Raw genomic sequence first — 21,047 nt, 5'->3', positions numbered from 1 at the left:
CGAGTCTCCAGAGAATAATTGTAAGTCAAGGCAGCACCATCCTAAGTGACAAAAGTGTGTAAGTGTCCTCTTCCTCTTTTCATCTTCACTGTCTCTTGATATCTTTCTAATCTCAAAGTTATTTGATGCCTCAGTCTTTACATACTGTTAGAGAGAGAGGGGCTGTGTGTGTGTGTGTGTGTGTGTGTGTGTGTGTGTGTGTGTGTGTGTGTGTGTGTGTGTGTGTGTGTGTGTGTGTGTGTGTGTGTTATGTAATTCAAGTTGAAAAACGGGATGCATCAAGGTCTCAGACGTCTCTTTGTCATTATTGTTTCTTTATTTTCAGCGTCAACTTCTTGCTGTGTTTTTCTTACAGGGATTTTCACTCTTTCGTCTGATTGGTTGTCAGCTCCAACAATAACAGTTAATTTGGAAATAACCAACCACATCTTATAACTGATCTGCATCAGTTCCCATCAGTTCAGTGTGCCGTCACGTTTGCCGTCACAATTGATTTTCGATTTGGAATTTTTCTTCAGGAATTTGAGAGCCACAGAACAGACAGTATCCTGTTATTACTAATAATACTGATAGAGTTACTGAAGAGGTTGATGAAATTATTTCCAGCTCTTTAAACTGTATTTAAGTGCTGTTGTTTTCAAAGTGCTTAAACTAAAAAGCATGGATGAAAATGTCATAAACTTCCATGCAGAAACACAGTAAATTAAACAAGGGTTACCATTTTGATACAGCAGCACCTCCGGGAGAAATGCTACCAAAGCAGGGAAGCGAAAGCAAAGCAAAATGTCTAAATAACTAATATGAAATATCTTATCAAAAGAGGCATACTGAAGAAAAAACATGCACTTTAGAAGCTGTGTGAGTTTAGATGTTGCTCTAGACATTAAGGCTACGGTCCAATTTGTTGTGTCTTCTCTTTGCACTGTAGATGTGAGTTTTAAATTTCCCACAACACTGGAAGGCAGCAGCTGTGCAACTTTTGATAACTTACAGGTTTACCTCTACTAAGACTAAGTGTGACAAAATGATTGGATGATCATACATTATGGGACTTTTGGCATTACTGATCATACATCATACAAAAGGCAAATGTGATAATTATGGAACATCTGCCAGGACTGCTGGGCCAAGACTTTCACTCACATGTGCAACTTGAGTCTGAGGCTAATCTTTATAAACAGATCTTTAATGTAAGTAAAAGTTGATAAAAACCTAAATTGTTGTCAGATGATAGTTGATGAGTTCTGAAATTGCATTTTGGTCAAGTCAAAAATTATTTCTGTTTTCACAGGATGCAGTGTTTTACACAATGTCCCAATTTTTTTTAATCTGGTTTTCATCTAAAAAAAAAAAAAAAAAAAAAAAAAAAAGTTAAGTCCTGCAGCTTCCTGACCGTCATATCTGCTGATGAGATTTTTAAAATTACTGTAGCACATCTGACGTCTCAGTCTAAGGGTTGATATGCCAGGAAACTTGGCTTCAAATCTACAGAATCTGTAACTGATCTTCATAATATTAATATCAAATAATCTGATTTAGAGTCTGATGTTTAAATTATTCTGTACGTTTTTATCCTTCTGACATGACATGTTCTCCCTCAACTCCACTGTCCTGAATTTCACCTGTTCTCATCTGGTCACCTCAGTAGGAACATCTTGGACTTTTGGGAGACGGAGCTCTGATCTGTTGCAGAGGTGAGTGGGTGGAGGTGTTAAAGGGGAGGGGTGTGTGTGTGTGTGTGTGTGTGTGTGTGTGTGTGTGTGTGTGTGTGTGTGTGTGTGTGTGTGTGTGTTGACCGTGTTGGCAGACAGTGTTCATCTGCAGACTGTGGACTCTCAGTAAACACTGGCAGTTAGTCATTAACACACCAGAAACAGAGCAAACCATCGTTTCTGTCCGCGGCTTCGATTCTTCACGAGTAAGTACGAAAACACTCCTCCGTCTCTGAGACATGCTCCTTCTTTTCTGTCTTTGCTTCGTGATGTTATGGCGGTTTCAGGACGCTGACTCGCCTTCGCTCCCGGCTCTAAACCCCCTGTTCAGGTCGTGGGGTCAAAGGTCATAGGGGTTCGAACAGGGATTGTCTCCTGCTGTGTGGAGGCCGTGTGTTTTCAGAAAATGATCAGTATTATAGAAATGTTTCACTGAAGAAGTGATTATTTAAAACACCGAATTAGAACAAAATTTGCACATGATGTGTTTGTCATTTTGTCTTCTTGTCTCTTCTGTAGCTCGTCCAGAGTTCATCTGTTTCATCCTGCTTTAATCTGGTGAGTTACATCACAACACAACTCATACAGACACATTATGAATATTAATGTCTGGATCCGTGTTTCTGCTTCATTGGCGACCGTAGATAAATATAAACACTGTAGATGAGATGATTGGCTCACATCTGCTCACGTCTCATTGGCCGCAGGTTAGACTGAGGTCATGTCCCGCCTCGTCCTCTGTTTGTCCATCATCGTCGCTCTGTGGTCGGCGTCGGTGCTCAGTGTGTCAGGTGGGTGTGCACCGATCACTCAACAGACAACAGCCTCTGTTTGATGTGATTTTCTATTAAGATTTGTTGTTGGGAAGTGACAGAGGTCAGTTAAAAGTAAGCCTGGCAGGTGTAGTTTGATTTAACAGCAGTTTTTTGTTCACCTTATTTAAAAGGAGATGATGTGAAACCAGCAGTTGTTTCTGCTGTCAGCAGTGAATATACAGTAAATTAATTATAGTTTTCTGTCTGTTGAAGCCTCAGACACATTCAACTTTCAACATGACAACCAGGGCTTTATTCCCAACAAATGAATTTCCTTTATTCAACCAAAACTTAAAAAAAAAAAAAAAACTTGTCTGGCAACATTATGGAAATATACCTTTTTGTTAAAGGGTAAAGTCATTTTTGTTTTACCAGAAACCGATGAGTTATCACTCTGTTCAAGGCCACCAGACTTAATTAAAAAAAACTGCCATTTTATAATTTTCATTCAGGCTCAACAGAAACAAACTCAAACTCACCTAAACCCAACACCAACTCTGGTTTGGTTGAAATTAATTCTGAATTCACTGAGGTACATGTGAAACTATCTGGAGAGAAGCGAGAGGGAGGTCAGACACGAGAGACGCAGCGTGGGAGAAACCGCGTGCAGAGCCAGAATATTTTCACACCTAACTCTGAGAATTTAGAATTTATTTCAACCAAACCAGAGTTGGTGATTGTTGGAACAGTGGAGAAACGAGCCAAGGTGATTTTGATGACTTTTGTGTCGTTTCTGTCGGTTTGAATGAATTGTGTTTTTTATGATGATAAAATTACTGTTTCTGTAAATGTAGTCTGGTGGGTTTGAACTGAGTAATAAATAGTTTGTTTCCTTTTTATGGATGAACTTTGATTGTTTTAAGTTTCCCATAAGGGTTACAGTGCAGCTTGTTTGACAGCTGACAGCTGCAGCGCTGTTCCTGTTTCAAACTGTTCATATTAGCTACTTAGAATAAATAAGAAATTAATAAATAAGACAAAGTTAGTTGGAACATCACAAGCTACTGTAATATAATAATAAATGTTGTAAATAAATAATGATAATAACAGTAATGTAAATAATAACAGTAAAAGGTGTCATTTCATTTGACATCATTGTCAGACTGAGGATTTGATCATATTTGTCATTATTCTGCTTTTTAAAGTGATTTTTGAGTGAGATTCGCCTCACATGCCTCAGTTTTTGTCAAATGTATTCTCCTTGTGTTTCTCCCTCTGTTCCCTCTGTTCCCTCTGTTCCCTCAGTGTTCTCGGACCATGCGAAGGCTCACATGCTGCTCCGCTCTCGTCGGGCCAACTCCTTCCTGGAGGAGCTGAAACCTGCTTCGTTGGAGCGCGAATGTGTGGAGGAAAAATGTGACTTTGAAGAAGCCAGAGAGATTTTCCAAACCAGGGAAGCTACAGTAAGATGTTTTCTGTTTATATGTTCATTTCAACTGTTTAGACAAGTACTTTTGCATGCTGCTTTTTTTTGTGTTAAAGCTTCTTGAGCTAAAAAAAATTAAAAATCTCATCTTCACTGAAGACATTATTTGTTTTGTTTGTTCACAGCTGGAGTTCTGGACGGTGTACACAGGTATGAAACCCTGAACCTCTTTGATGTACATCACCGAGTCTAAAGTCAGATTCTACTCACCTGGTTTTATGCACATTTTAAAGATTATGAATGAAATTTGGAAAACTTGAGGCTTCCTCCTTATGATCATGTGTTTGGAGCTTTGCTGCCTCCAACGGTCACCTGTATGACCAAAAACAAAGTCATGGAAATAAAAAAAAAAATGTCAACAGAACTCTGTAATAATAAAATTTGACATTTTCTTTACAATGTGCTGAACACTTGGATGGAAACAAACTATTTCAAATGATCACGACTACAGAAACGAAGCTGAATCAGATTTATTTTTTAATGGAACAACAGGACGAACGTCTGACGTTGAACAGAGAAAAACTCAGAAATGTATGACTAAACAAGCAGAACCATCTCATATCTGACGTCACTCTGTCAGTCTTCAGTGTGTGACTGATCAAACTGGTTTGCACTGAGGTGTGCAGGTTTCCCCCTGCAGTCAAAAACAAATTGCATGCTTTGTCTTTGTGTAAACACTTTTTCTTGACCTGGAAACGTCATGAGGTCAGAAAGATGCAAAGGAGAATTATTAAGGACTTAAAAGAGATAAGAAGGGAAGCATGTAGCTACAATGCAGCAGCAGGCAGCAGTCCTTTAACAATATCAAATAATTAAAAGCATTGTGTGAAATGTATTCATGCTGAGCTGACTGTGTTTCAGATGGGAACCAGTGTCACTCCAACATGTGTGTTCATGGAGCCTGTGTGGATCTGTACCAGGACTACGCCTGCCGCTGTAACCCCGGATACGAGGGGAGATACTGCGATCAAAGTGAGTCTGAACATCACTGACGTACGTGATGATCCATGTTCCTCTTAACAGCAGTCAAACCACAAACATGAGAGCAGCACAACCTGGTGCTTTGCCCTTCGTCATGCCTCCACCTTTTTGCAGCCCCCTCCAATTTTAAAATAAGAATGTTATCTTGCTTCTTAGCTATGAGGAGCCCAAATCATAGAGCCAGTCAGGCAAACAATTAGATAATGTTGTTGCAAATCAACGATCGGTGTCACTATATGGAAAAAATTTGGTTCCTTTCAGTCTGCCTTCTTCAAAATGGATGAACCTGACAGGAACTACTATCTTATGTATTTCTGACATCTGTCACGTTTTTCTTGTTAAGACATTTTGCAGTTTTGGTTGCAGGACCAAAACATTTTGTAGTTTTGGTCCTGCAACCCGCCTGAGCTTCCTCATGTCTGCAGAGGAGGGGCTTCAACCATCAACTGTAAATTAAATAGGGATTCAGCCTTTTTAATTTACAGTCTGTGGCTCCAACTTGCCATTCGAACTGCTGTACTCATTTCTGGAAATGCGATCGCTACGTATTGCTCCTTTAAAGGAAAGTTCAGAGAGACTGAAACTTAAAGCTCCTGAAACAGTTTACTAAAAAAAACTTCCAGTGCTTTCCATTTCACTTTGACATTTAAAACACTAAATAAATCTTCCAAGATGGTGGCGCTAATGCTTTTGTGTGTCGACAACATTCGACACAGTGCCAATTAATTTTCTGTCTATTCGGTTCCTGCTCCTATTAAAGACGTGAATATTTAAATGTATAAATGTAAAACCAGTAATTATCTGTGTCGTCGGTTGTCATTCAGCTCAAACAGCCACTAACTGCTCTGTGGATAACGGCGGCTGTGACCACGAGTGTACGGAGAGCGAGGACGGCCTGAAGAGGACCTGCAGCTGTGTGAACGGATACAAACTGCACAACGACGCCAGGAAATGTGAAACGAAAGGTGAGAAAATACATGATGTTTTGTTTATTTGAAGCCTCTGACCTTGGATTTAAATAGTAAAAATTAATTGTGTAATAAATCTCTGAGCACAAACACGCCCAGTTCAAACCCAGCAATCAATGTCAATGTGACATCGTTAATGTCAAGCGCTAGTTGAAAAAATTAAATGCGACCTCTTCCTCCATTTTACCGGCAGGTATCACGTCCTGCGGTCAGCTGCGGATCGGCAGGTCGTCCTACAGCAAACCGATGGACGGCCTGCTGCCCTGGATGGTGGGAGGGGAGGTGGGAAAGAAAGGAGAGAGTCCCTGGCAGGTAACCGACTTTTACTTTTACTTCAGCTGAACTGCTAACAGACAAAAAAAAAAGTGCAGTTTAACATCTGGAGCATCTGGAGCACACTGAGCAGAAACAGTCAGGGACCAGGAGCCAGGATGTGACGATCAGGGCTGCAAATGTGATAAATCTGTTGCTTTTCTTCATCATTAACACACATCAACACTGAATAATGACAGTTTTTTGTTTTTTTTTATCCGGACACCTTGTGTGACATTCCAACTTCACCGAGAACTTTGCCACCCTGAGATCTGTAGTGAGATTTGTACTACCACACATACTGGACATATCCAGGCTTTCTTTGCGTTAACTTGCTGAAAAAAAACTAAAAATCCTGTCAGAGATAACTGGAATCATGACGGTGGTTATAAACTTCATTAACCAGGTTTTCTTCCTCAACCTCTGTGTGCCTTCACATAAAAAGGGGCATTTTTTACGTTATTTGACTCTTCTGCACAAAACGGACAGAGAAACAGGATTTTATAATGGAGAGTATGAAGAATATAAAGAAACAAAAAGCAGCACTGTTGCTACAAATAAGGCAAAAGAAGATTATGGCAGAAAGTAAAGTTAATCATGTTAATGTTCATTTATTTCACACCTCAGTGCCTGCTCTTTATTTCTAATGACAGCTGCACATTACAGCTATTAATACTAGAACAGTTGGTCCTTTTCACCATTTTCAAATTTATATGTGCAATAACTTGGTCAAATTAAATAAATACAACACTGCTGGTACCTGACTTTTCCTAAAGTGTATTTTCAAGAGTAATATTTTTTATATAAGTTACACAAAAGGTAAAGAAAATTTGATATTGATATTTGATATTGTCAGCCACAGGCGGTCATACTGACCACACGGACGTTGCAGAGGTTAACTTCTTCCTTTTTGCACAGCAGTTATGATTGTCTCTGTCAATAAAACTTCAAAAGTGGTCTCTATTTCCAATTTCCCAACATTAAAATACAAATAATTTATTAATTAGACTGAATTAAATAAGCATAAGGTAGGGGAGACCAGGGACTGTTGTAACACTTTTTGAATTTGAATGTTGAAACAAAGTACTTATTACAAACTGCAGTGTTTCCATCTTTTATTTTTGTACTCGTTTCCAGCCTTTTCTCATGGGCTGATTGTTTTCTGTGATGGTCCTAGGTGGAGATTTTTTAAAAAATTATGAAAATTGATTTTATCAGAGATACTGATGGTTAGTGTTTGTTATCTGATGGAGGTCAGTGGGTAGGTAACGGTTTATTATTTTCTGTTTGTGTTCTTCTTGCTAGTTTGAAGTTTCCAAACTATATTAAGACGACAGCTTTGACTTTTCCTTACTCAGTCCTGATTGCTCCATGGATGGATTAGAGAAAAAGTGAGACCAAGTTTCCAGAGGGCTTTAAAATGTCATTTTTAATGTGTTTTTGTGTGCAGGTGCTGTTACTGAACGCCAGGGGGCGCTTTCACTGCGGGGGCGTCCTCATTGATGAGAGCTGGGTCCTCACGGCCGCTCACTGCTTGGACAACATCCTGAGATTCGGAGTTCGACTGGGTGAGTTTTCACTCTGCAGGCAACAGACACTGAGTCCAGCTGTTCATGACATGATAATCAAAAAGTAAATGTACGACACACACAGATTCATTCTGAAGCGACATGTATGAGTGATTTAAGACAATTTGTGGTGTTCACCAAAACAGGACTTTAACAGTTTTAAAATGATGAATCCAAGTTTAGCAAGAAGCTCTTAAAGGTTTGGCTCTGATTATTTGTAGTATTGTTGTATGAGGTTCTTATCCATAGTCAGTGTTTTACCTACAGTAGCTGGCGGTTGACACGCCCCCAAAACGCCTTAATACAAGCCAAATATCACTCTCTCCAAAGCTACCAGACTCCTTTTGCAAAAACGTTTTACTTCACAAAACACGGGAGTAGCTGGTCTGCCACCACCGCGACCTGTTTGTGTGTTTGTGTTACTGTGTGACTTTGCTATGAAAAACCTCAAGGTTTAAGAAGCAGCATATAAAATATGTCCAGCTGTCAAAGTTCACCAGAGTAACTGCTACCTGCTGCTCACTGAACTCGCTCTGGCTGTAGCTAGCCTCCGAGCTGCTGTTAGCTCAGTTAGCTTTGCAGCTAAAGGTCTGGCTGGACCTGCAGCTCTTAGTACTGGGGGAAACTGAACAGGGCTCAGCAGGCTATGAGTGAACATGGCTGATCAGGGACCAGCTCGACGACAACGAGTACTGTAATGAGCTGATATACAACAGCCCAGGTCAGGACTCTGACTCCAGGGACAATGGACATGGCAGGTGGAGACAGGAGAGGTGTGAAGTGGAGAGAGGGCATTAGAGAGGCAGTGTGAAGCCACAATATTTTCACGTCTACCACAGTACATTAAGGATTTATTTTCAGCCAAACTAGAGCCGATGATTGTTGAACAGTGGAGACACTAAAAGACTTTTGGTGAGTTTATTTTGTTTCTTTTGAGTTTGTGTGTTTGACAGACAAGTTCATCGTAGTTTGGTAATAGAGAGAAACTTATGTTTAGGTTTATTATGGATCACTAGTGTAAGAAATGACATTTTTGTGAATTCTATGAATTATTATAAAAGACTAATAAAAAAAAAATTGTTACACAATAACACAAACTAACCGACTGATTGAGGCACTGGTCGACCAATAACTTCTGTGCTCTGTGAGAAAAAAATTACTTTTTGTCAAAGGAATCTTTGTAGAGCATCTTTGGCTTTGGAGAGAGCGATACAACTTAAGTTTCCTGTTGGAAAAGGCTGTTTCTGCTGCTTCTCCAAACTGGGGGCGTTTCAGCCACCATCTATTGTAGGTTATACACTGACTATGGAGAAATATTCAAACAGCCACCCTTCAAATCATCCAGACCATCCCTTTAATACATAGACTGTCTCTACTAGCTGTGTTGTACACAGATCATGATTATCCAGGGTTTCCTGTGGGGCTTATGTAATTATTACACATTTATGATATATACTAGAAGAACAGAAAACACAGAAGAGGTCTAAATCACGCTGCAGTATCAGGGTAAATAAACTGGTTGGCAACAGGAAATGTAAAAGTAGGAACTCACCATCTCCACTGAGTGATGGGGAACCCTGTGTTGTGTCTCTTTAGGTGACTACGAGCGTCTCAGAGATGAAGGCACCGAGGTGACCCTGAGGGTCATCAAAGCCTTCAAACACCCCGACTACAACAGCAGGACAGTGGACAACGACATCGCCCTGCTGCGTCTGGAGACCCCCGCCCCCTTCTCGGATTACATCGTCCCCATCTGTCTGCCGGGCAGAAAGATGGCCGAGCGGGTGCTCCACCTGAACGGGACCAACACTGTAGTGACCGGCTGGGGCAAAGATGACCTGAACAGCACCCACTACAGCTCGGCGCTCAACGTCATCAACCTACCGCTGGTCGACCACGATATCTGTACCCGCCAGATGTCCCACAACATCTCCAACAATGTCCTCTGCGCCGGGATCCTGGGGCAGAGGAAGGACGCCTGCGAGGGGGACAGCGGCGGACCGATGGTCACTCTGTACCGCGATACGTGGTTCCTGATCGGCCTGGTGTCCTGGGGCGAGGGCTGCGGCAGGGAGGACAAGCTGGGCATCTACACCAAGGTGTCCAACTATAACGAGTGGATCAACACAGTACGTGAAGACTGGGACAAAACTCACCATCCACAACAACCTCCGAGTTTCTGAACCACCTCAGCCCACAACAGTTGATCCAGTCTGATCCGTTACACCCAGATAACGGCCCCTCAGTGCAGAGGGGAGATGTAACACACTTTATAAATAAACTGATTCTGTCTCAAGACGCTTCGGTTTCCTTTTTTAAACACGTGACGTTAATTTTGGCTAAATAATAACGCCATCAGTTCACCACTTTCCCTCAGGATCAATTAAGTTCTACCTTACCTTATTTTGTATTGTATTGAGGGAGTCTACTGCAGCTGGCAGAAGTAAAACCGACCTGCTACTGTGCGCTGTTAAAGCACCAAAAATGCCATTGTTTAATCTATTTTTCAGTATTTTATCATGTACAATGCCAGCTGTCAGCCTCTAGTATTGGCTGCGGCACCATGAGATGGCAGCCCCTCTCGCCCAGTGCGTTTTAACCTAGAAAATTTAAATAAAGTTGAATGTAGGATGTGACAGAATAAACTGGTACATAAATAACTCGACTGCGGCAACATGACCACATTCAGCACAGACACGGACGTTAGCCTGCAAGCAGAGCAGCTGCTGCTGCTAGCACTGCTAACGTTAGCCACACTGTGGCTGCTAATGTCGGCTCCAGGTAAACCGTGTTGTTTACATGGAGCAGCAGTGATCCCGTTCGGTCGGAAAAGGTGAAGCATTTAATGTGCAGTGTTCGTATTGCACAACACAGTGTCACCTTTCAGCAGCATTTACAAATACGATTTGGTGATTGTAGACTGTGATTAACGATTGAAATGGCTCTTAATACACAGTAGTTTTTGTTTAACATTGTCAATTAATAAACTGTGCTCAATATTGACTTTCTGAGGATTTTCTTGCTGTTTACCAAATTAAAAATAGTCAACGGGTAAATTAGTCACCAGGAACATCGCTACTGAAAGAACCGCACAGAAAGAAGCCTGCATCTATTTATGAACAAAAAGTCAGAGCTCGAGGAGGAGGGCATTAATGTTCACATCCCGTGTGGTGATACGGCTGGCGAGCGCAGATCAGAGGACAGAGAATAGTTCCTACATGAAACTGTTCACAACAAGGTTTTCAATATTTCAGTATTTTCAGTCACAGCTCTCCCTTCAGTTTCAACTCAGTGCATCACTCTCATAACAAATGCGACTTATTTTAATATATATATTTTTAAATATCATGGGACACAAAGCTGATCACTGACTGATGGACACATAACTTTATTTAATTATTCAAGAATTAAAACACAGACTGTTACAGAGTGTTAAAGGGACGCAGCGTCATGTTTGTACCTGCTACAGGCCTTTTGTTTTATGACAGAGCTGCAAACTGTTCACACAGAAGGTACGTCTCATCATCATCATCATCATCATCCACTCACTGAAACACTTCTGTTGAGGTCTGATGTGCTTTATAATCACATCTAGTTTAAATTACTGCTTTTAATTCAGCTCTAAATGGCAGCACCACAAAATGAAGACAACACACCTGAGATTCACAAACGCACACACACACACACACACAAACTCCTCAAGTGCACGTGTGTGTGCTCGTATCAACATCCAATCAATGGAAGGATAAATATCACCTGCTCCACACTGATCACAGTATCAATAGAAAACAGAATAAATGAAAACTGCTCAGAATCACTTCATGTGATCCTGCAGTGCTGGTCGACTAAAAATCTCACTGACAGATGTGTTTACTGCACGTTAACTTTACAATAATATTTATTACTTTTCTTACTAGTTTAAACCTGAGCTTAAGTCTACGTCCAGTATCGTTTAAGACATCTGATGGCTTGTTAGAGTATTAATTATGGTCTGTACAGTAAGGTGAATTAAATATTCTAAAACTAGAAACTGTACAAGCATTAAAAAAAGACTATCTGGATGTTTTCTGGTCTTTTAAAGTCAAACTGAAGGCTGGAAAGGTTCAAACTCTGACAGGACAAAGTTTTATCAGTACTTTTTCAAGGCTAAATATCCTGTTGACCCACACAGGTGCTTTCAGTTAGTGTAGCTGATGAGATCTGCCCAGGTTTGGTTTCAGAAGTGAGGAGACATTTTCTGTATTTCTTTACATTTATATCAGTAACTATGATGAAAATGATTGCAAGTCAATTAATCTAGTAATCTCATTTTGTTGATAGAGTTCATAATGTTTTAATACTACTACTATTTCTAAGGTCAACAATGAACCTTAAAGGGACAGTCTGGATTGTTTGAAGCGTGGTAATATGAGATACTTCTCCACGATCAGTGTATTAAATACAGCAGATCGGAGGTTGAGACGCCTCCAGTTTGGAGAAGCATGCTGAATAATGATTAAGTGCTGTGAGCGCACTGTAAAAACTGATTCAGATGATCTCATTTCTTCTCTGGGCCATCAGAGGAAACAGTTTAGTAAAGTAGTAGAAAGTAAAGACGTTGCGGGACAAAAATAGTAAAGGAGACGTGTCAGAGTAGGATCGACAGTCATGGCTCAGGTTAAAGACGCATGCTGGAAATTATGTGAAGTAAAAAAGGCCCTGAGCAAGTAAAAAAAAGTTTCCGTTCAATAAGACAGGAGAGACACCTGTGTGGGCGTACAGCGGGCGTGTCGGCCCTTTAAGTGATGAGTTTCTCCTTTTCATATCCACATGACTGCAGAGGTGAGACTGAAAGTAGAAACCTGCAGTGTAACATCATCTGTGTTTGACTTTCTAACAGATTCATGTTACATTAACACAGAAAGTGTCCAGTGAAACTGACCTGAGAGACCACGTTTCCTTCCTGTCTGAGGTACCAGGATGCAGGTGAGGGCTGGTCTTCAGGTTAAAGGTTCATACAATAAATGCTGAAGCTTTCTCTTAAAATTCACTGTAAAACTCTGGATGTTATTAACCTGCTTTTATTAGTTGAGTTAAATCTTCTTCAGCTGTTTTCATGTTGCTGTTTTCTTGTGAGTTCATGCTTCATTTTCACCCTGAGTGACTTTGTGGAGATTTTTTTTATGCTTCAGATCAGATAAATATCGTCTCATCATGACCCTGACTGTTTAACATACTGCATTATTTTCTATGGAGGTGCTTCCATCTAGAGGTAGGAGGTGGAACTGCAACCACAATGTTTTAAAAGGAGCCATGCCCCTGAAACATTAGAGACAGTTTATATTCCAAAAAAAAAATTAGTAACTTTACAAAGAAAAACTTGACAGCAGTAAAGCAACATGTGTGACCTGTTTTAGGTCTGTTCTCATCATGATCCTGGTCATTTCTGACAGTCACAGACACTCGTCAGTCTGATACAGGAGCTCACAGACGTGCAGGTACTCCTGCTTTATTTCACATCTGTCAACCTCACGTACATAACTGAGCACAGTCAGCAAATTAAATCAGGTAGCGCAACCTGGATTTCAAAACTGCAGCAGACCTGATTGCGATTTCGATAAATTTTCGATTAATTGTTCAGCCCTACTTCTGAACGGTTCCACCTTCTCCGACAAAAAAAGCTGATTAAACATCTCTGAGGTTTGACTTATTTTAGCCTATTGATCACTTGTTAATGTCAAAAGGTAAAACCAATAATTAATTAGAAAGGATTCAGACTTAATAAATGAATTTTCTACCATCTCTACTTGCACTAAATATTACATCTGCAGAGTATCATGATGAGTTAAATATGTTGTATATAAGCTTCTGATCTACTGAGCCCTTCTAGAAAAGAGAAAAAAGCTCTTCACAGGTTTTAAGTCTATAAGTTTTACATTTACTGTCATGGCACCTAAACTGTAGAATAAGCCAGTGTTTATGTTTATTTTCTTTGAGGGATGCACAATAATGTCGGCACGTCGGTGGAATCGACTGAAATATCAGTATCGACCCAAAATGAACATTTCAGCAGACAAGATAACGCTTTAATGACGTGCACGTGACAAAAGTGTCTGAAACAGATAGTAAACTGTCTGTTTACAGTGACTGCAGTCGGTCATGTGAGAAGGAGCCAATCACATAACTGCAGCACAAAAAATTTAAAGGGATAGTTCACCCGGTAATGAAAATTCAGTCATTATCTACTCATCCTCACAATGACTGAAGGTCAGGTTTATTTTGTTAGTCCACTAAACTCTGCTGGAGTTTCACAGGAAAACAGAGCTGCAGAATCTCCCAAACAACAGAACAGAAAATGCTTCCATGCTGCTCGTCTGGTGAAACCAAAGTCTCCTAAAGTCCTGACATGCTGTTTGTACACCGTCACACCACACACACACACACACACACACACACACACACACACACACACACACACACACACACACAGTTCAGACAGTGTGCATGTGAACGTGGCTCCAAGCTAAAGATCTACAGTGAAGAGTCAGGATAAAATAAAATTATTTTTAGTCAACTTGGCATGTTGGGGCTTTAGGAGACTTGGATTACAGCAGATGAGCAGCATGGAGGTATTTTATATTTTTATTCTGTTTGGAAAACTGGTCACCATTCACTTTAACCAAACCCAACCTTCAATCAGCATGAAGGTGAGTAGATAATGACTGAACTGTCCCTTTAATTATCCATCTCAAACGTCATCATTCAGATCATTACTGCAAATTAGTCATAAAAAAAGAAAACAAAAACAGTCAGCAGTACTTTCTAATTTTTTTCCATTGAACATTTTGAAAAGCACCATCTTTTATTATTTTTATTATTGAAAATATCTAACATCTGCATCTGCTGGTGGGCCGTCAAGATAAGAGTAAACATGAAATGTTAATTCATATTCTTTGCAAGTAGGTGAAAAAAAAAAGATATCAGCTAAAATGAGTTATCAACAGAAATCTAATATCATGCATCCCTGTTTTCTTTTAATCAGATGGAAACACATTTTTAAACTAATTATATAGTTGATTTAATTTATCTGCTTTTTATTTATGTACACTAAAAATGTTTTGCTGGATAATGTTTTTTGTTTTAGCACTTTGTAACTATGTTTAAAAATGCTTATTATATAAACTTATATTAGTGTCCTCAGTGTCCTTATTCTTTTTATATCAGTATATTTCCTTCAGTCTCTTGTTTTACACTGTTTGGCCTTTTAATTGTACTCGTTTCTCATCTGCCTCTTTTGTTTTGTCTAAATTTTTAATGTGAAGGAGCTGCTGTAACGCTGAAACTGTTGGATCAATAAATTATTACAAAATGTTTCATTTTGGACACACTGACAAAATATTCACGTTAACAGAAGTGAAATGAAGCAGTTTAACCTTCATGTCTGCAGCATTTGAAGCTAACTTTGAGGTCAGTTATTAGTATTATTCTGCAAAAGAGTCAGAAAAGATAATTCAAGACCAGAAAACAGAGTTTAGATCAGACCTGGCTGACAGAGACAGAGTGTGGAGGTGGACAGAGAGGACGTTGTTCACCTGCTGGCTGTTTTCACATCGACACGCTGAGGACAGTGTGGAGGTTTTAGGTCGAGGACGATCAGATGGACGATCCAGCTGTCAGTCTTTCTCTCCTCGTCTCTTCTTCAGCTCCTGTTCGTACCTCTGCAGCTGAGACAGGAAGCCGGGGTTCGGATCGATCACGTGACGAGCCGTCTTCACTTTCTGGGAACAGAAACAGCAACAAGTGTTAAAAGTGTGTTTAATGTCGGAAACAACAGTGATGGTTTGTTAACATCTGATGAGCAGCGACAGGCTGTGTGTCAGACAGCTGTGAAATCAATAAAGGTGAGGAAACTAACTAGAAATGAACTGATACTGATGATCAGGTATTGGTCTGATACGGTGAAACTGTCCCCGCCCACCTGAACTCCTTCATCCAGGTCTACACTCCCTCCTGCTCACCGCGCTCTGCCAATGAAAGACGCCTGATTCATCCAGCAGGACCAGACCTACGTTTGTGGAACGAGCTGCCAAACAATATTCAATCAATGTCTTTAAGATGGAGACCCAGCTAAAGGCTGATCAGACAAAAAGGCTGCAGTTTGCTAGGGAGCATAAAGATTGGAGTGTGGAGGTCATGTGGTCTGATGAGTCCAGATCTACCCTGTTCCAGAGTGATGGGGGCATCAGGGTAAGAAGGGAGGTGGATCAAGTGATGCTCCCATCATGCCTTGTTCCTTCTGTACAAGCCCGTGGAGGCAGTGTTATGATCTGGGGTTGCTTCAGTCGCTCAGGTCGAGGTTCAGAAACGTTAGGAGTCCAAACGTTCAGTTCACTACCTGAATATACTGAATGATCAGGTTTTTACATCCATGGATTTTTTTCTTCCCTGATGACTCGGACAGATTCCAAGATGACAACGTCAGAATTCATCAGGGAACATGAGACGTCATTATCACACATGGACTGTCCACCAGAGTCCAGACCTGAACCCCACTGAGAATCTTTAGGATGTTCTGGAGACTTTACACAGCGGTCTGAGTCTCCCATCATCAGTACAAGATCTGAGAGAAAAATTAATGCAACTCTGGACAGAAATAAATGTTGTGACGCTGCACAGGTTTATTAAAATGATGCCACGGTGAATTCGTGCCATAATCAAAGCTAAAGCCAACGAGAGTGTATGACTGCCTGCAGACACCTCGTCCTCTCAGACTTGATCTTCATGTCACTGACTCGTGTTGTTCTCTCCTGACTTGATCCTTGCTCTCAGATGTAGGTCGCTTTGGATCAAAGTCTGTGCTAAATTAAATTGTTAGATTGTTATAAGATGTACCAACATTCAGAAAAGTTCTCTAATACTCTGACACCAAAAACAGCAGCTCAACACGAGCAAACATCAGCTTCCCTGAAACATTCATTTAAGACATTATTTAGGGGCAACTCTAAAATACACAGCTTATGGTTTTTTTCTGTACATCAAGAGTCCTGAAATAAATAAATAATAGTAAACTGTGTCAGTGTTGTGTGTTTATTTGCTCATTACATTATTATGAAAAGAAGAAAATATTAAATGTGTTGTTATATTTTGAAACAGAAGCCTCATGTTGTTATTTCGTCTTTTTAAAACGACTCTGACATGATGACCTCTAGTGATGATAATCCTGCAGCTGACCGCACTGCAGCACACTTCCATGTATGAGTGCGCACCGGAAAATAGGTCTCCTCAAAACCCGCTGTGTAATTCAAACCCTGCTTACCGTCTCTTCTTTGTCCCGCCGTCATCATCATCAGAGACTCTCTGTCCTCAGCATCATCCACTAAAGACCGCTGCGACTTTGGAAACTGTCCGTCAAACTCCGTCTAAGTCCATGAAAAACTGGACCCACCTGCCGGAGTTCACCTGCAGACCGCAGCTGCTGCTCATTAAGTCCCGGCGGATGTTACCTGGTTAAATGTCTGGACTCATTAATCCGAAGACGAAGAAGAAAAAAACCCGCTGCCACCAGTCTGTGATATAAACTGATACAACATCTCTGTTTTTTTTCTTTATTCTTCCGTTAATCTTCACCGAAACGGTCTGACAGACAAACAGATACACACACGGTACCACAGTCAAACCTGTCCCCCAGAAACACTGACAGGTAGGAACTAATTAGCTCTTAGACAAGAAGGACCTGAAGAAGAAACTAGTTAAAGTGCTGTAAATGATAATTATACTGAAATATATCACATACACAGTAAACTGTCCAACTCAATAAGGAATACAGCAACAATCATTTGTTACATTTAAATTTTTTAAAGTTACTGTAAAAACTGTGATGGTATTTTTAAATACTCGTGTCGGTACTTATTATCGACAAGTACCCAAATGTAAGTACTTGTACTTGTACTCAGTCTGAAAAAAAAAGTGGTAATTAATTAACTGTAGAGAATGAAATATTAACTGTTATTTCCAAAGGAAAATAAGCTCACTACACATTTTCAGAATGTTTCATCTGGTCATCATTCATCTACAGCGCAGGTTTGGAGCGAAGACGTCATTAATCATTAACTGATTAAACAATTGATGATTAAGTGATGAACAAGAATCAGATGATTTACTGTATTTGCTCATGTCGAGCATTAACACGGTCACAGTGATGCTCTCTCTCTCTCTCTCTCTCTCTCTCTCTCTCTCTCTCTCTCTCTCTCTCTCAGTGTCAGGTCACCTTGGCAACAGATACACAGACTCCAACACAAGCTTCAGTCTCAGCAGAATAACTGCTGCAGCTTCGACACAGACGGTGATATTTTTGACCTTTGAACAGAGAACAGTGAGACATGTTCTCATGTTCCACTGGCCCTCATATGCAAGAACATCTGATTTCTTTCTTCAGTGGTTTATACCAGTGAATTATATGAGAACTTGCACAATTTTTTTCTTCTTTTGAATTTTCTCTTTGGCAGAAATGAAGTTTCTGAGTGTTTAGTTTGAAGTAGGGCTGAATGATTGTGATTATTTTGACTGATACTGTATCAATACGATACGATTTGCAATATTAAAGGTAACAATCATTTTTACATCATTATTCTTATTTCATTGACAAGCAAATCAAACTGACTTTTATCTACTGTCAGGCCGTATTCTCACATGCAAGTTGCTGTCAAGGGGAACATCCTCCGTTGCAGAACCTGACACCATTGAACACATTATTTCTTCCTCCTCTGACGGACTTTTCCTGTTTACCTGTTCCTTTGGTTACAGTCATGGGACTCGTTATTTTGCTGTTAATATTACAGACTTTCCTTCATGGATCCTAAGAGCACGCAGCCTTGTCTGTATTACTGAGGCGTTAACTGTGCCGAGTCTCTTTAAACATGCAGTCAAATATGCACAGTTGGCATTCATCATGTTTATGCAGGTCATTTACAGATTTATCTGAAGTTCCCCTAAAGTGAGATCAAAACACGTTGATCGCCCCCTGGTGGCTGGTTGCACTATAGTAGAAATATTTCCACAAAGATGGTTTCTGTCATTTTATGTAGTTCTTATTAAGGCTGCACATTTGATCAAAATGTTATCGAAATCGCAATATGGCTTTCTGCAATTTTCAAATCGCAGGAGGTGCAATATTTGTTTTGGCAAAATGTGCCAAAAAACTTTGAAATGTCACACAAATCAGATTCTACAGACTTTAAAAAAATCTTCATTTGAATCAGATTCCTGCAAAAAAAAAACAAAAACACACACATCGTCATTTTAACATGTTTTTCAATCAAAATAAATAATAATGATGCCATAATGATCAATACCTCTAATATTGCAAATCATATCGCAAAAATAATATCAGTCAAAATAACAGCAATTAGATATTTTTTCAAAATCGTTCAGTCCCAGTTGTGATGATTTTTTCCTCCTCAGATTATTTCATCTGAGGGATTTTTACAATTGAAAAAAATTAGAGACTGTAGATAAATTAGTTCCTAACGATCAGTATCGGGGCTGATGATTGGATCTGTATCAGATCAAACAAAAATCCTATTTATTGCTAAAACTGCGTCCACGTCACCCACCTGAAGGGCGTCCGTCAGCGTCAGTTTGCGGTGTTTCATCAGGTAGGCGATGCAGATGGTGGCGGAGCGGCTGCGTCCATTCTTGCAGTAGACGACGCTGTGTCCCCCGCGGTTCGCCTCCTTCTGGATGGCGTCGGCACAGCGGTCGAAGTGGCTGTAGAGGTCCTCGTTGGGGTCGTCGTAGACGGGGATCTGCAGCTTCTTGATGTCCGCGGAGGGAAACGGCTGCTGCTTGGACACGTTGATGCAGAGCGTCACCGCCTCCTGCTGGATGAGCTCGTCGCTGCAGGCTGAACGGGCGTTGCTGATGAACAGAGCCTTGGTGACTTTACACAGCTGCAGCATCCTGGAGAAGTGACCCTCACAGGCTTCCTTACTCAGACACTGATGTTCACAGGCAGCTGCCACCTGGTCAGAAAGAGAAACGTGTCATCTTGGACTTTGATCAACATTTTTCACCACTTTCTGACATTTTAAAACCATTAATCGATTACTCAAGAAAATAATCAACCGATCACTCAGCTATGAAAATAATCGTTAGTTACAGCCGTAATAAATCTGTTTTGGTTTTTTTTGCCAGAGAGAAGTTTCTAAATGTCATAATGTTGTTTTTTCACTGCACTTTTTCTGAAAACTCTCCATGTGTATTTTATTTTGTACACCTCCTCCAATGTGACAAGACATTTGAGGCATCATCTCGGGCTTTAGGAAACACTGATCATCTTCTAGACTAAACATTAATGGATAAAAATAATTGACAATTAAAATAAATGTTAGTTGCAGAAGTAGGGCTGAACTATTTTGAAAAAAATATCTAATCACGATTATTTTATTTGCCTCACCACATTTATTCATTTAAAAATCATTTGACACACATTTTGCACCTCCTGCAATTTGAAAATTGCAGAAAGCCGCTAAAGATTTTCTTAATTGTGCAGCCCTAATAAGAACTACCCAAAATGATAGAGGCCATCATTTGGGAAATATTTTTTGATGTTTACTTAAATGTTTTGTTTTTTCCGTGTCCAGGTTTATGCAACCATACTGCAACCAGCCACCAGGGGGTGATCAACGTGTTTTGGCTTCACTTTGGAGGAGCTGTAATGTTGTCACTGCATTGATAAAACAAAGAAAAATGAATAAATAGAATTAAATAAAGCGCCGTTCAGCAAAAGCAGTAAAACAAAAAACAAACCCCAATAAAGGAGACAACAAACTGGGCTCAATTTTTGCCGCAGCGCCACCCAGCAGGTCACTGCGTCAGCCAATCAAATAAGTGCAAGCAGCCGGTGGATTACTTTGGAGTTTCTACTGTTCACCTGCTCATCGTTACCATTTAAGACAAAATAAAATGCACGGTGGCGACTCTCAGAGTTGTAGAAACGTGTCTCATAGTTTTACAAACCTTTGAGCTGTGTGTTACTGTACTTGTTAAGACTTCTATTCTCTCAACAAACACACAAACAAATAAATAAACAACAAGATTCAATAAAACACACATAAATATGCTGTATATATAATGATACTGAATGATAAAGAAATCTAGAGTGATCCTACAGTGACAGCGGTCAGTGAACGCCTCCCCCCCTCACAAGGACAGAGTGACTCACATGCAGCTGATCAGCTGATCTGCAGCCTCCTCTCCTTTCCTCTCCTCTCCTCTCCTCCTCTCCT

General features: G+C 40.2%; 2 protein-coding genes across 3 annotated transcripts; one reads left to right on the top strand and one right to left on the bottom strand.

The window, feature by feature from the left end:
* Positions 1-1,800: 1,800 nt before the first annotated feature.
* proca (protein C (inactivator of coagulation factors Va and VIIIa), a) lies at positions 1,801-14,567 on the top strand. Its single transcript, XM_084731849.1, has 10 exons — positions 1,801-1,918; positions 2,232-2,270; positions 2,420-2,503; positions 3,773-3,930; positions 4,079-4,103; positions 4,815-4,925; positions 5,759-5,899; positions 6,096-6,214; positions 7,665-7,782; positions 9,379-14,567. Exons 3-10 carry the CDS (start codon positions 2,434-2,436, stop codon positions 9,963-9,965), a joined length of 1,329 nt encoding a protein of 442 aa, XP_084587975.1. The 5' UTR covers positions 1,801-1,918; positions 2,232-2,270; positions 2,420-2,433; the 3' UTR covers positions 9,966-14,567.
* Positions 7,688-21,047, bottom strand: dusp28 (dual specificity phosphatase 28). 2 transcript variants are annotated; one of them, XR_014771632.1, is made up of 4 exons: positions 20,984-21,047; positions 19,374-19,781; positions 15,354-15,539; positions 7,688-7,821 (listed from the first exon to the last, which is right to left on the bottom strand). XR_014771632.1 is itself a non-coding variant. In XM_084731855.1 (3 exons), exons 2-3 carry the CDS (start codon positions 19,716-19,718, stop codon positions 15,435-15,437), a joined length of 450 nt encoding a protein of 149 aa, XP_084587981.1. In that variant the 5' UTR covers positions 19,719-19,781; positions 20,984-21,047; the 3' UTR covers positions 14,639-15,434. The 2 variants fall into 2 exon arrangements, 1 of the variants encoding a protein (XP_084587981.1); XM_084731855.1 differs by lacking the exon at positions 7,688-7,821 and having other exon boundaries at positions 14,639-15,539.

Source organism: Lutjanus erythropterus, chromosome 12 (genome assembly GCF_056507025.1).
Source record: "Lutjanus erythropterus isolate fLutEry1 chromosome 12, fLutEry1.hap2, whole genome shotgun sequence".
NCBI classification, from domain to species: Eukaryota; Metazoa; Chordata; class Actinopteri; order Lutjaniformes; family Lutjanidae; genus Lutjanus; species Lutjanus erythropterus.
This window is presented reverse-complemented; position numbering and strand designations above follow the sequence as displayed.

Bases quoted from the DNA above. Each gene is read 5' to 3' on its own strand.
- dusp28 (XM_084731855.1), bottom strand. From the start codon at position 19,718: ATGCTGCAGCTGTGTAAAGTCACCAAGGCTCTGTTCATCAGCAACGCC. The intron at 15,540-19,373 runs GTGGGTGACGTG...TTCTGTTCCCAG, and splicing joins CGCTGACGGACGCCCTTCAG to AAAGTGAAGACGGCTCGTCA.
- proca (XM_084731849.1), top strand. From the start codon at position 2,434: ATGTCCCGCCTCGTCCTCTGTTTGTCCATCATCGTCGCTCTGTGGTCG. The intron at 2,504-3,772 runs GTGGGTGTGCAC...CTGTTCCCTCAG, and splicing joins GTCGGTGCTCAGTGTGTCAG to TGTTCTCGGACCATGCGAAG. The intron at 7,783-9,378 runs GTGAGTTTTCAC...GTGTCTCTTTAG, and splicing joins GAGATTCGGAGTTCGACTGG to GTGACTACGAGCGTCTCAGA.